The 14,650-nt window shown below is 54.3% G+C and overlaps 1 protein-coding gene across 1 annotated transcript in view; it reads right to left on the minus strand.

Moving 5' to 3' along the window:
• Nucleotides 1-8,155: 8,155 nt before the first annotated feature.
• The window catches only part of F8 (coagulation factor VIII, procoagulant component), a 27,637-nt gene continuing 21,142 nt past the window's right edge, over nt 8,156-14,650 (minus strand). Inside the window, exons 16-25 of the mRNA XM_009331644.1 lie at nt 14,321-14,527; nt 13,503-13,731; nt 13,223-13,405; nt 12,900-13,016; nt 11,576-11,647; nt 11,159-11,244; nt 10,508-10,663; nt 9,541-9,685; nt 8,517-8,665; nt 8,156-8,238 (exon numbers count right to left, since the gene is read on the minus strand). Of these exons, the coding sequence (XP_009329919.1) occupies nt 8,233-8,238; nt 8,517-8,665; nt 9,541-9,685; nt 10,508-10,663; nt 11,159-11,244; nt 11,576-11,647; nt 12,900-13,016; nt 13,223-13,405; nt 13,503-13,731; nt 14,321-14,527 (1,350 nt within the window). The 3' untranslated portion in view covers nt 8,156-8,232. The remainder of the gene's footprint in view (nt 8,239-8,516; nt 8,666-9,540; nt 9,686-10,507; nt 10,664-11,158; nt 11,245-11,575; nt 11,648-12,899; nt 13,017-13,222; nt 13,406-13,502; nt 13,732-14,320; nt 14,528-14,650) is intronic.

Below are 14,650 nucleotides of genomic sequence, written 5' to 3' on the forward strand. Positions count from 1 at the left end.
CTCTGCTGGGAACAGCCCTGGGCCCGTGCCAGCCCCTAGACGTGCCCAAGCACTAGCAGAACTGTTAGCCTGCACACTCCAGGGAGGGTGCTGACAAGTTTGGACGCTCATGGGATTCTGCTGGGGGGGGGGGGCTGGCTGCAACCCTCACACCAGCTCATGTTCTTGCCAAAACCAGGGCAGGAGGGTGGATATGAGAAAGGCGCTGTCCCCTCAACAGCCAGGGCAGAGGCCCAGCAATCACACAGGGAGCACCTCTCCAAAGCAGTATTGGTGCATACCTGGCTCTCTCAAGCCAACAGTCATCCCAGGCCCCACTGGTGTGCAAAGCAGCGTGTGCTGGGCTCCAGGGTGCCTCCAAGGTGAGGAGACCCAGGGATTTCTCTGCGCTGTGGCAGGGGCGGCCCTGTTCTCTTTGCACTGTTCTGGGTCTTCCACCTCCTCGTGCACCTGCGACTCGCGTGGCTGTGGGTGGGATGGCAGATCCCTGCGTTCATGAGCTGTGGGTGGTGGGAAAGGCTGTTGTCAAACTTTTTGTGCTCTTGCTATGAGTCTTACTGATGCCAGAGCCTCAGGTGAAGTCTGAGCTTTATTTAGGGATGGGAAAATAATTCTGGTGGAATATCCTTTAAGATAATCACTGAAAGGATTTTCCATGCCATCCCTGGGATCCTGGAGGTTTTGAGGTTTCCTTGCACCAGACTCCCACACTGCTGCTAGATGAGTTCCCCAGGTTGCCCCCTAAAGTTACCCTAAGAAATACAAGAAAAAGAAGGGTGTAAATCCCTAGAGAAAGGAAACAGGAAAGCAGGGGAATAAGAGGAGAAAAAGAAAAGAGAGAAAAATCCATCTTGTTCTGACAGCAAGTTTCTCCTGCCCTGTGGGAATAAAACTGCTCCTGACTGGGCTATCAGAAAGCCCAGAGTGCTGTGAGACGTGGGGAAGAGGAGGTGTGGGAGCTGCAGGTGCTGATGTGACCGGCTCCGGCAGCTGCTCTAACGCCGTCAGGAGGAAAGAGCCCCAGCAGCACAGCCTGGGCAGGGAACGAGGAGAGAGCTCTGCTGCAGCAAGGCAGCCCAGCCCTGCCCCTCACAAGGTGGGTGCTCAGAGGCAGGAAAGGTGCTGGGGGGGTCTGCCCCCAACACATCCTACAGGGGAATTCAGACTGTGTCACCAGGAATGCATTGTCTTTGTATGCAAATGGAGCCAGAAAGCTTACTTCTTGAGCAGATGCCCTGATCTGGAAGCTTGGGGAAAGTTCTGATATAAGCTTTGTGCTCTGGGGCCCTGCTTTTTTTTAACTTACTTTTAACTATGGCCTCGTAGACTGGGGACTAACTTTTGGTCAGCATCCTCCCTTGTAAATCTTCTCCTGCTGCCTCTTACACAGGTGGCTAGAGGTGCACCTCCTCACTGCCACATCTTGCTCAGGACAGTGGGGATTTCGGAGCTATGACCCAGACAGCACAACCCAGAGGAGCAAACCTGCCCCAGAGAAAGGGACTACCTTTGGGTAGATGGTGGGTGATGCACACATGTACGTGAGGCAGCAGAGGAGCAGCAGGATCAGCAGGGTGACGGGGAGGATGTACAGGAGTGCCTGTGGGAAGTTCTTGTAGAGGTGAGACCACACGTCGCTCAGATAGTCTGCCAGCCAGGACCAGTGGACGCCTGCAGAAGAGACGTCCTAGTGACTGCGAGGAAGTGATGGGAGAGGGATGTAAGCGAGGGCCCACGGTCCCAGGAGGTCTTTGTGGGATAGGCAGTGGTCAGGGCTGCTTGCCTCAGGGGGGTTTGCTGGTGGCAGACCAGGCGATGTTCAATCCTGACTCAGATTTCACATGCCTGATGCTGCCAAAATGAATCTCTCTGATCCGAGAAGCTGTTTGAGTCTTGCAGCAAAACTCTTTACTGGGGAGAGCAGAGAGATGCTAGAGACCCTTCTTTTTCTTGGATCTGAGTGTATTTTGAGGCAGGGTCAGGCCTTCTTCCCTGTGCTGGTGTGCAGCATCCAGCGCCTCTCACTCCACGCACACACGCCACTTCCCTCACTCTGGGGCCACCATAAGGAACTTCAGCCCCAGGACAAAGCCAGTGCATTCTGTGCAAACTGGTTTTCCTTGTGTGCACAGCAAGTGGAGGAGCAAGCCTGGTTGTGCACCCAGGTACACGGAGAATGAGAGGATCATTTGGGGCAGCGCGAAGAGTGTTCCCTGGTCGGGGCTGCTGGGTGCCTTGTCTGCTGCAGGCTGAGGCCAACAGGGTGGACAGGGAGCCCCCAGATCACAAGGGGCAGTGTGCCCACCCCTCCAGCATTGAAAAACTTCATCCTTCCCAAGAAACTTCCTGAAAAACTCCAGCCCCAGGGGCTGAGGTCCCTGCAGTGGTCTCCAGCCCAGGACTGCCCCGTAGGGCTAGCTGCCCACCCCTTTCTCCTCCACGGCAGATACATCAAGTGGATGGGGATTAAAAGGCAGAAACCCATGGATCTGCCACTCGGAGGTGGCTGGAGTGGGCAGTCAGAACTGCTCGGGCAGGGTCTCCCGTTGGTCCCTCTCCTGTGGTAGCTGTTGCGCACTTATCTGGGATCACCTGCTGGAGTCTTCTGTATCATCCACATGTAGCCCCAGATCCACTTCCTGCCCTATCCTCAGCCTCACGCTGCCCAGCTGGGAGGTGGCCTTGGGCTTTCTTGAGGAAATTATGCCACCTGCCAGGAATTATGCCACTGTCAACAGGGCTCAGCCCTAGGTTCCTGCTCAAAGAAGAGGAGTTGCCAATCCGCTGAGTAAATTAGTGGTTTAGTTATCCGACATGCAGAGCAGCTTGAGCTGGGTGCCTCCAAAGAGGGACCCCGAGCAAAGAAATCCCTGGACACAATCTAAGTTCCCCACTCTGACCAGTAGTAATATTAGGATTTGGGGTCTTCCAGTTCTTCACTGGGTCCCTTCATTGTCTCTAGGCAGGCCATTTCTTCTCTTATCTCTAAGGTTGCTGTGTCAACCGATGATGGTAGCAGCCTTCCTTTCTTCCTTATCTTCCAGCTCGAACTAGCTCTGGGGCCTTCTTTTACTTAACTAGGTAAAAGTTCAACATATCTGGGTGAAAGTTCACAGCTTGCGGCATAAGGCTTCAGCAAATTTAGCTGCTAATGCTAAGCAAGTTCTGCATGAGTAGTATACCAAATCGCACAACAGACTTGCAATGACAGTAGAAGATGAGAGCAGTCAGCACCAGGAGCAGAAGGAAGACAGCTATGAGGGCCATGTTTTGCAGCTGGGCATGGTGGGACCTGTGGCCCAGACTTCATCTGCAGGGTTCCCTGGAAAGCCTGTAAAATCAGATGAGATTTGTAAAATAGGATAAGAAAATAATGGACTAGGTCGGGGGCCTATAAAAGTCCCGGGGTGCCTGACTGCATTCAGCACCAACAGATGTGCCTACTAGGCTGGAAGATGCTGCTTGGACTGTCATATCCCCTAACCCTGCCTGGCTGATCAAGAAGGATCTGCAGAGCACTTTGGAGCATCCTTACCCAGCGACTGAGGCAGCCTGGGAGGAGGAATACTCACTGAGAGCAAGCCTCGCCTTTCCTGGAGAGAGCGGATTGGGGTGGTGAGGAGGGGGTGGGGAGTATGGACATACAGTGGGATCATGGGGCATGGCTTTGAAATGTGCTGCCCTGAGCACATCCTGGAGGCAGGACACCTTGGCTCCAGGCTCCTCTTGCACTCATGGGCTAGAAACAGGCTGGTAACAATGTGGGGTAGGAGGCAAGAGATACGCAGAGCAGAGAGAAGCCCCGCAGTTAATCGTGGAATACGTAGTAGGAGGGAGAAATGTGACAAGAGACACCTGACAGACAGAAAAGGGAAGTCTAAGTCTGTTCATTCCCTCCTGGTTACATACGAGGAAACTGAGGCAGAGAACGCAGTGAGCAGCTTGGCCCTAGCTCCATGGCTGGAGCTGGGAATGAAGCTGTGCTTTCCTGAGTTTCACTTCGCTCCCTGCTGGCCACGGTCCCTGCTCAAGTGCTCTCTTCAGCATGCTGCTGTCTGTTTCTGTTATGTGCTGCCAACTTTTTCTGAAAATGGTGCCCGTCTGCCCAGCTGCAATACCTGCATACGTCCCCCACATCTAGCTCAGGTGGGGGCTGCATACTGGGGGCTCTCCATCCAGCACAGGAGAAGCCGGATTCAGAACCAGCCCTGGCCCATGGCTTATCTGGCTGGGGCTTGGCATTGAAACACCTCGCACACTTGGATTGCAAAATAATCTCTGCTTGGGCTATACTAGAAGGGGATGGCAGGAGTGTGTTTTGTCTTCCTGGAGACATGAGATAGCTGTGTGATCACTGGATCACCCAGCTCAGGCAATCTTAGCAGCTGAGCCATGAAAGAGAATAAGATCCCCAGTGTCCAGGAGGATTTGGCCAGGCAGCCCCCACCACAGCAGGGCTCTTTGCAGGGTGGTGACTAGGCAGGGCATCCCCTGGCCGAGGCAGAAGGTTTTGTGCTGGTCCAGCCCTTCCCCTGCACAGAAACCTCTGTGGCTTGGGGGAGGCTGTGATGCATCTCAGATCTGCATCATGCTGGGAGGAAACAGCGTCTGGTCTCCATTCCCCACAAGATAAATGTCAAGAGATGCTTTCAGTAATGGATGCCAGAGCTTGGCAGGCTCTGACACATCTGCCCGCCTGCCCACAGCCCCTTCCCAGTGCTCTTGCTCAGCACAGCCCTTTCACTGCTTCCTGGGTGGCTGGAGAACGTCCTGGAGCTGCTCAGGGCTGGTTGGTGAAGGCTGCTCAGTTGCCTGCAGAGATTTCATCCCTGTTTCCTCTTTGAAAATGATCCAGAGGGGGCTCCGGTGCACACTGCTTTTTCTCTGGTCTAACCCTGTGTCACCATACAAATGTGCCACAACAGGACAGCCTGTTTCAGGAGGCAGGATGAACCTGAGCATCCACTGATATAGGCAGGGACCGTGTCCCTGCTTCACCAAGCAGAGCTGGGTACCAGCCCTGAAAGACAAAGCAGCCAGGACCATATGGAGCAGCCAGTCCTGTGTGACTGACTACACCTGCATCTGAGCCAGCTCCTGGGTGGCCTTGTGGTCCTCACCAATTTTGTGTTGCCAAAAACCCCCTGCTCTTGACCAATACCCATCAGTCCCTCACCCTGATGGGTATTTAAGCTTCAGCTGGTCAGGCCCAGCCTGACCTGCAGTGGTAGCCATGGGCAGAGACTGCAGATGTCTACCCTTGTCCAAGGGCATCAATATGGGGGACTAGGCCAGTTCCTCAGCGAGTGTGTGCGGGTCTTTATCTACAGTCCAGCTGCTGTTCAGGGCTGAGCTGATGTCTCTGCTCTGTTCTCTCTGCCATCAGGCCCTTCACCATGCCTGGGACGTTCCTCTGCACTGGTGGTCCAGAGACTGCAGCCAGCAGTCCTTGTGCAGCATTGGCCACTGCACTCAGGAGAGGTGTAGTTGCCTTGGAACTGAGGAAGGTTGTCTTGAGAAGGGCCCATGGTGGCAGGTTTTGTCCTCCCAGGCTGAAGGCTACCCTGCCTCAGGCAGGGGTGTTCCCCTTTGAGAAGCTTATGGCTCCAGTTCCTCTCTTCAGGCCAGTGCTTGCCAGGCAGCCTCTCCTTGCATCTGTGCCTGGTTATTGTCAGAATGCAATTAAGCCAAAGGGTGATTGCATCTCCTGTTTGGGGCTGTAATGTAATCGCTGCCAGGGCCACAGCGAAGGCTCCTTGTACAGCAATGTGGAGCCCAGCAGTTGCATGAGGCTTTTTCAGCCCTGCTTCATTTGAGACATCAGCTTCTGATCTCCATTGGGTGTGGGTTCCCAGACAGGTCATGTCCCTGGGCTGATCTGCAGTGCATGTCCCTGCTTCCTCTGGACACAGGCCGTGGAGGGGAGCATCTGTGTGCACCACAGCCAGCGCAGTGCACCTGAGGGCTGGCAGGAGCTGGGTGGGTAAGAGCAGCCGTTCCTCCCACAACCACCCTGCCTCATGGCAGGGCCCTGGGGTCCCCACCATGATCCTCCCCTGGTGCTGCAGATGGAGCTCTCCTCAGAGCTGCCCCAGGCTGCATCTCTTACAGGTGTGAGCAGAGACTACTTGACTCTGATGGGGTGCTGTGGGAATTCACAAGCCAGTTGCTGGCTGTTGCTGGGCTGGCGCACCTATACTGCCCATCCCGCTGTGATGGTGGCCAGCACCTGGCTGACCCCCGCCATTCTCCAAAGACCCCTCATAACCCTGCTTCCTACTCCACCCCAGCTGCCAGAGGGGTTTGTGGGGCCACCCAACTCCCCTGCCACAGAGGGAGGACTCACAGCGCTGGGGATGGGTTGGTGCAGGCTCTGACGAGCCGGCAGTGATGACAACACTGCCACTGCCATGGAGGAGAAGCATGCTGCCCAGCAGGCATGAACCCACGCCTGCTCCACAGCCCACGAGGTGCTCCAGGCCTTTGTGAAGTGGCCATTGTTCCAGAAGGTTCCCACCCCATGAGAGGCATGAGGCAGGAGCCAGTGTCACCCTGCTTGTCGCCATTCTTGGGAGGGGAAACATCTGCCACTGTGTGGGGTGGGTGCCAGGGAGGGGGAGAGCCACCAGTGGTGGGAAAATGGCTCCAGCCCATGACACACCTTGCTGGGGATCACGGCAAGGTGGCAGCTCATCCAGCATTCAATGTCCCACCAGAGCCCCTGGGAGCCACAGGCACCTACAGAACTCCTCCAGTGAGCGAGCAAGGAGGGCTTGCTCGAGGCAGCCACAGAAAGCTGGATGGTGGCACCCAGCCACAGCAGCATAGAATCATAGAATCATAGAATCATTAAGGTTGGAAAAGACCTCTAAGATTATCGAGTCCAACTGTCAACCCAACACCACCATGCCCACTAAACCATGTCCCTAAGAGCCTCATCTACCCGTCTTTTAAATACTTCCAGGGATGGTGACTCAACCACTTCCCTGGGCAGCCTGTTCCAATGTTTAACCACTCTTTCAGTAAAGAAATTTTTCCTCATGTCCAAATGCAGGAGCATTATGGGAAGGAGATGAAGGGAAGTGGAGGGCCAAAGCCCAGTGCTGAGTCAGATTGAGCAAGCACTGCCTCCCTCAAGTCACCAATCCCCACCAATTGTGAAATGGATGCTGGGGCCTGGAGCAGGGTCTCCTCCCCCAGCCCTTATCTTTGCCGCTTCCTCCTCCTCCAGGACTGTGACCGGGTAGCAGGAGCTTGTGCAAAACAAAGCTGAGAAGCTCTGGGGCTAATTAATTACTAGCTGCTGGTAATGCTGACTGAACCCCTGGGGAGTCCAAGGCTGGAGCAGAGGAGAAAGTGCAGACAGATACTGGAAAATTACTATTTAATTCTTCAGCATTACACTGGAAAATTACTGTTTAATTCTTCAGCATTATGTCTGACTATATGGCATCTGGTAGATGAGGGAAAGGAAGAGGCTGATAACGAGGCAGCCACTGTGACAGCTCTGCAGGCCTTCTCCTCCCCGGCAGCAGGGGTGGCCAGCGCCCTGGAGGGCTGGCTCCGGCCCTGGTGAGAGTTCAGTGTCTGGTTGGATGCAGGTCCTTGGACCGGTGCTGCCTATGCCTGGCCCTGCAGCTGTCAGTACTCCTGCTGAGTGTCACAGCCGAGGAACTCTATCCGCAGGGCAATGTGGTTGTGCCACTGGCGGGGGTATATCCTCACATAGTGGGCAAAGAGGGGGGGCTCCAGGGTGTTCATCACTGTGCTGGTGTGGTCTTGGTTTGCCTTGAAAATCTGGAGAGGAGAGAGAAATCAGGGGTGCGCTCTCCTCTGCTGGTATAGTGAGCCCATGACTTGAGGACATGATCAACCCAGACAAGCACCACTTGGGAACACTTTAGGGAGGAAAAAGCACAGCCTGGCTCACTGCTCTTGCGAAAAATCCTGTGAGCATGTTTGCTGCCAAGGACTGTGCTTGCTGCCCCGGGGGTGGCCATGGGCTGCCTCTGGCCGTGGAGCAGCTCTGCCTACCTTCTCCTTGCCATCCTGCAGGACCGGGCTCCAGTGCACGCCGTTCTGGCTGCTGGAGACAGCAAACTCCTTCACAAACATGTGAGTGAAGACAGCTTTGGCACCTTGGGTTATGATTGCAGTCACCTTCTTGGTAACTCCAAAGTCCACCTGCAACCACTCGCTGGGGCTGTTGCTCTGGGGAAGGACAGACTGCCTTCAATCCTTCAGCAGCAATGAGAAAGACGTTTGTTGCAGCTGAAGCCAAGCTAGTCCTGGGCTTCAGCTGCCCTACCAGGCATCTGGTTGGAGCTGCTGGGTGTTAAATCAGTGTGGCAACTCTCCTGCCTGTGTGCAGGCAGCTTGCACAGTGCGCATGGCTGTACGCACTCCCCACGCAGCCCTGGCTAGGAGAGGTTGCAAGCACCCAGCCTGCCTGCTGGGATCCCACCTGCTTGCCCATGCCCCAGCTGCCTGCCTGGGGATCTGCTTGCACGGGCTACCTTTGGCCTCCACGCGTTGGTCCTTCCCTGCAGGTTCAGGCGAGCCTTGGAGGGTGACCAGCTGGAGAAGACATTGGTGCTGTAGGAGGATGCAGAGATGCGCTGGTCAGGGATCCCTCTGTTCTCCATTCCTAGGGGCATGGAGCAGCCTGGAAGAGAGGAGTAATGCTTGTCAGAGGGGGGAAGAGACCCATCATGGTGATGCCATCTGGCTGCTCACTGCTCCAGCACTTTCCCTGGTTACAGTTTCTCCTGTGCCTTGCTGCAGTGTTGTGGTCCCTGCACTGCTCAGGGCCCCTGTGTGCAGCATGGCTCTGGCTGGGGAGTGCCAAACTACACCTGCCACTAGTCCCACTTTCTTTTCTCCCTGGAGATTTTATCTAGGAGTAATGTGAAGAATTTGTGCATCTGCCAGGACATAAGGACAACCTGTCTCCTGAGGAAGGACAAGAATACCTGGCAGGGAGATACTCTGCACACAGTGTGATCAGGTGTGCATGTGCACAGCTGCCTCAAAGCCAGCTGGCAGGGTTGTGGCATGGGGCAACAGCACAGCCGCTGCTGCTTGTAGCTGCTGGAGAGTACGCCCTGCTGGTGTGTGAAGCTAAAGAAAGGATCCCGGAGCACCGCTGCCCCGGGTCACACTGTGGGCCAGAGCAGTCTCGCCTTGGAGTGGCAAAACCAGAGGAAAAGCCAATAGCATCTGTCTCTCCTTGTTCCCTGCTCCCCCAGACTGAGGCAGCAGCTCCCCAGCTATCAGCTTAGCTGATGCTGGAGATTTCTGGTGGTTCAGGGAAAAGCCCGGGTGAGAGCTGGCCTCATGTTCTCCCTCTGGTATTGCTATCTCTAAGACCATAATGAGATTTTTCCAGCTTTGTTCTCCCAACATCTCAATGCCATCTCCAGCCTCCTCCTTCCCCCTCCACAACTGCCTGGGGAGTCCTGAAACATGTGGAGCTGGTACTCAGCATCCCACTGGATCAGGCCCCAGCTTTGGTGCTTGGTATCCAGAGGTGGGACATACTGTTCAGGTCACAGCCGATGAGCTCCATGCGCAGTGTGGTCCGGATGCTGTAGTGAGTGGGGTTAATGCGGATGTACCGCGCTATGATCGGAGGGTTGAAGCGATTTTCTTTCACTCCGGTTGCATCCACATTTGCAAAGAACAGCTGCAGGGAAAGGGAGAAAAAGGATTGTTGTACCAGTGGAAAGAGAGCTAGACAGGACAAGGATTAGTGGGGAGAAGAACAATTCTGTCTGGCATTTCTGTATCTTATCACCATCCTTACAAGAGAACGGCAGCTCAGGGAAATGATTTGAGATGTGATTCACACCAAAGAAGTGTGAATGGGCCAAATCAGGGTGAACCACTGAGAAACAGGAGGAGGAGAAACTTAGGGTCCGTGCAAATGAACATGTTTTCATATTTTCACCAAACAGAGGGGAGAGAAAGAAAAAAAAAAAAAGTCAGTCCTGGGACTTTTGAACCTGGGAAAAGTTTTGGCCACAGCTGGTGTACATGATGGAGGCTTTTCTGGATACTTTTCTTCTTCTGCTGGAATGATCAGCTTAGGCATATTTAGGTTGTGTTTTTTTCTAATGAGTAGAGATCCCCCAAATCATCTGCATCTGCACAATGTTTTTAGAAAGCCAAATTTGCCTTTGAGGTCAAAAAAGATATTCAGGCAAAATCTTATGCCTAGCTCTAAGTAACATGCAACATAATGTTAAGCAGTGGATCTCACAGCCACCTGGGATTGTGGAAAGAAACAGCTCAGTCAATTTAAAATGAGACAGATGGACACAGACAGCAAGTCCCTTGCAGATCTGTGATTCTGTCATCCTGGCAGTGAATGCTCACTGTTCCTGCCCTAATCAAATATCTCAGGGGCTCAGGAGATCTCTGCCTTGTGTACAGAGCTCCCTAGCCCTCATCACCCCAAGAGACCCCATTCTGGGAAGACACTCTCCTCAAGACCTGTTTGCCTTACCATCTGGGTGCTGGTGGCATTCCCCTTGTATTTCCTCCACCTTTGCCCATCAAGGCTGTAGAAGACAACAAACTGGGAGATGTAAAGGCTGGAGAACTTTTGTTGGGCCCCTTGGGTTTTTATGCCGTGAATAATCATGAGACGCAAAAGGTCCACCTGAGAACAAAAGTCAGGGATTCATTTCTGACGGAAAACCCAAGCCATGTTCAGGCAATGCACTGTAAACCCATGGAACTCACTTCCTTATGACATAACTGAGCACAGATTATGAAACTAGTTAAAATAGTCATTCATAAGGACACAAGTCAGCCAACAGCTGGGAGAGGGCAGGGGAGAGCTGTTTGGAGAGGTGAGCTGTTCTCACTTGGTCTTAGGGGGACTTTTGCACAGTCTGATGCTGCAGCCGGACCATCAAGTGATTCCTCTGCTGCACTGAGGATCAATCTGGGGGTCAGGCCAGCAGCAACCACGGCCAGACTAACTGCCATTAGGATCTCAGAGCTCCCCTTCCAGAGGGGAAGCAGGGGAAATAGCAGCACTTAGCTGGGGAGACACTGGCCATCCGTGCGGGTGCTTCTGCACAGTGCATCAGCCATGAGCATGCCCTTGCGATGCCCCCAGCGGTGCCTCCAACCACAGGGCTGCTCTTACCTGGATCCAGGTGTTGCTACGGTCAGTGCTCCAAGCATTGATAGAGCCGGTGTTATCCAGCCTGGCCAGGTAAGGAGCCCACTGCCCTGCAAGGAGAGCACACAGATATGAGGGTGCTGCTGGCCCCTGGCACTGCCCAGCCTGAAGTGGTGAGAAGTCCATCCGCAGGACAGGGCCTGAGGATCACCCTAGGGCTTAGTAGCCATGTACAGGGTGGCAGAGCACTGACATGATGGGCCAGACATGTGGGAAGGCACCTCCAGGTCCTGAGTGGGACGCTGACATGGGCATGGATGGAGGAAGGACTCTGCCAGGGACTCGGTGTAGCAGAGCCTTGGGCGGGCAAGCACATGAGTTGTGTTGGCTGAAGCTGCCCCAACCTCACCTGCCTTCCTTGCAGCAACAACCCCTACTCACCATACTGCCCCGACGCTGTGATCTGAGAGTCTGCAATGTGGCCCGAGGCCAGGCCGAGGGCGTTTCGGCAGTCTGCAGCCAAACAGGGAGAAGGAGGGCGAAAACCAGGGAGAGTTGATTAGATAACAAGGCTTTTGAAGGAAAAGCCTAGGCTGGGTACCAGCCTCCAGGCTCAGGGAGGTTGTCTCAAGCCTCCAGGAGCCCCCAGGTTTGTTTGTCTCACACCAAACAGTGCATTTCAGATGCCTCCACATCCATCCCTGAACTTTAGGGGTGCTTGAAGGTCTTGCTCCCAACCCTGATGTCAGCAGCAGAGAGTTCCTAGCATCAGCCACAGCAGCCTTTTGCCAAACTCCTGTCCCTGAGTCCCCGACCTCTCATTCCCATGTCCTGATCTCCCAGCAATGCTGACAAGTGTCTCTTCCTTACACCCATGTCTTGCACCTGGGCCTTTTTGTTGCTAGGCAGCATCTTTTAAAAACAAATATCACATTGCTAAAGGAAAGTCTGCCTGACACCCCTGTCTCTCTGTGTCTCTCTTCTGGTCTGCTGAGCACAGGGCTGTTTATCTCTTATAATAATCATTATTATTAGCAACTTGTTACATCTTGGCATCTCTGCTGCATGGCAAATGCTTCTAGGGAAAATGCAAATTTGAAATCTTAAGCAGATTTTTAACTTATGGAAACATTTTCTGGCTGACATTGGCTCTCCTTTAGGAAGAGGAGAGAGACTGTCACTATGTGATAAAATACTAGTCTCACAAACCATTGCCCCCAGTGCTTACTTATGGTGAGGTAGAAACGTGTTGTTCTGGGGTGAATGGAGTCAGAGGTTTCCTGTGGATTTTGCAGTTGCTCTTGGGGCTGTTTCTATCAGAGCCTGCCTCTGGCAGGCTGCCTCGTGCCATCACTCCATGCCTCAGTTTACCTCTTGATATGTGGTTAGGCAGCTGGGCACTGTGCCTTCCTGACAGTGTGGGCAGGCACCAGCATGTGCATGCAGTTGCTGGGGTAAGTGCATTTTACAGGAGGTCCAGGGACTCTCGGTTTTGGAAAACAAGAGCTCTGGGAGCAAATATTTGCAGGCAAATGAAGCTGGTCTCCCAGCCTTCACCCCAACCATGTCCCTGACTCTGTGCTCTCTGCTGGGCTGTGTAGGGTGGCAAGTGCTGAAGTTTTGACTTTCTTTCAGAGTGAAAACCCCAAAGACCCCACTTGGGCCACCCTAGGGGAAATGCTGAGAGCCCAGGGGAGGGAGCTCAAAAACATGCTGCCTGTGGCCAAGGCAGCAAGTGGGCCAGGGCACAAAAAGGATCACTCACTCAGGTTGTACACAAGGAAGAGAGCAGTCATCCCGGCTTGCTGGTGCTCTCCCACTTTGCACTCTACCCGCCAGATCCCGGCATGTGAGGGCCACATCTCCACCGTCCCAAAGACACCTGGCCAGGAATGGAGAGCAGAACAGAGGGGAGTTACTGGCTGTAATGGGATGCCACAGTGCCAAGCGCTGTGCAAACACAGAGCCAGACTCTTCCAGATCCATTCCCCCCCCTTGCTATTCCCCTGCAGGCTTGGCACTTCCTAACGGGCATGGACATGAAGCCCCGGCAGCTGGGGTGTGCACAGTGCCCGTGCTGCATCTCACCGGGATAAAGGTTGTAGACGCCCATGCGATACTCCTGGCTAGTCCTGACACTGAACAGCTGCCCGTGAAAGTGGATGGAATGGATATCCTTAGTGCTGCCCATGTTCAGGAGGTGCCATCGGACCCGCTGCTGCTGAGCCATCACCAGTCCGGGCAGTGTGTCACTCATGTAGCCGTTGACAGCTGGGAAAGGCAGTGGTCAGGAGCAGCTCAAGGCTCCAGGCTTTTTCCATCCCAGTATGAATTGTGGGATGGAAAGGGCAAGGGCAAGGGTCCTCACCATGGAAGGAATGGTTTCTCTTAAAGTCAGGGTTGTCCTGCTGGATGCGGCAGGGAGGGCGGCAGTTCCTCTCCATGTTCTCCAGGAAGTACCAGCTTTTGGTCTCATCAAAGATGGTGAAGAGCAGGGAGAACTCCTGCACAGCCAACTGCCGCCTGAAAATGGAGCTCAGCACCCCACGGCGGCAGATGATCAGTGGCCCAATGAGGCCCGAGTGCAGGTCCTTCTCCTGCCAGGGAGCCAGGAAAGAAGGGTTTGCCTCAGAGGGGGAAGAAGCGCTGACACCCGCAAGCAGCACAGCGGCAAGGAAAGCAGTGGCCCTGTCTGCATCCCTGGCCTGGCTCCCACTCGTGCACAGGGCATGGCATGTGCAGGGTGGGAAGGACATGCTGGGTTCACTGGGGGATCCCCACTCTGCCCCTAGCTAAGAAAGGCTGTGCGGCAAGTGTTCGCACATACTTTCAAGAGAAGTGGTGTCTGTCTGTCCAACCGTCCAATAGTCCCTATCCCAGTAACATTGGAACACATGCACCAAATTCAGCCAGATTTGGCAGAGGGGTAGGGGACTGCAGAATGCTAGTTCCCTACAAGTCTCATAAGCTGGTACAACTGGGGAAAAGGGGAAAAACCCAATTAAGAGAAGGGAAGAGAAAGTACCAGCATGCATTCATCACTGTATTAGACACCTGAGAATCTACACAGTCACAGGCTGCTTTCAGCACAGTACCATAGGAAAAGCCTTGACTTCACAGCCGGGACCCAGGTGTGCTGCCCATCTCTCCTTCCTGGGATGCCCCATGGAGCAGGCTCCCACCTACCAGGTCCACGTTGGAGAAGTAAGCCCAGGCCTTGCAGTCGAACTCCTGTGTGGTGGGTGCCATCTGGGGCAGGACTTCCCAAGAGTACTTCCTGAGCTCGCCAGGCTGCACCTCCTCTCCACCCTGCATTGTGCCCTGCGTCTCCTCATAGTCTTGCAGCGTGGAGTGGAAGGAGAAGGGCCGCGAGGCCAGGTTCTTGAATGTAACCTGTACCAGAGGGAAGGCAAAGGGGCTAGGTGCAGCACTGAGAGTGCCCTGGACCCTGGGGTTGGATCAAGCCAGCTGGTGGGAAGCAGGCAGTCATGTCTCCGGTGCCCAGACCTCTAGCTG

This window comes from Pygoscelis adeliae, unplaced genomic scaffold, assembly GCF_000699105.1.
Source record: "Pygoscelis adeliae isolate BGI_AS28 unplaced genomic scaffold, ASM69910v1 Scaffold79, whole genome shotgun sequence".
Classification (NCBI taxonomy): domain Eukaryota; kingdom Metazoa; phylum Chordata; class Aves; order Sphenisciformes; family Spheniscidae; genus Pygoscelis; species Pygoscelis adeliae.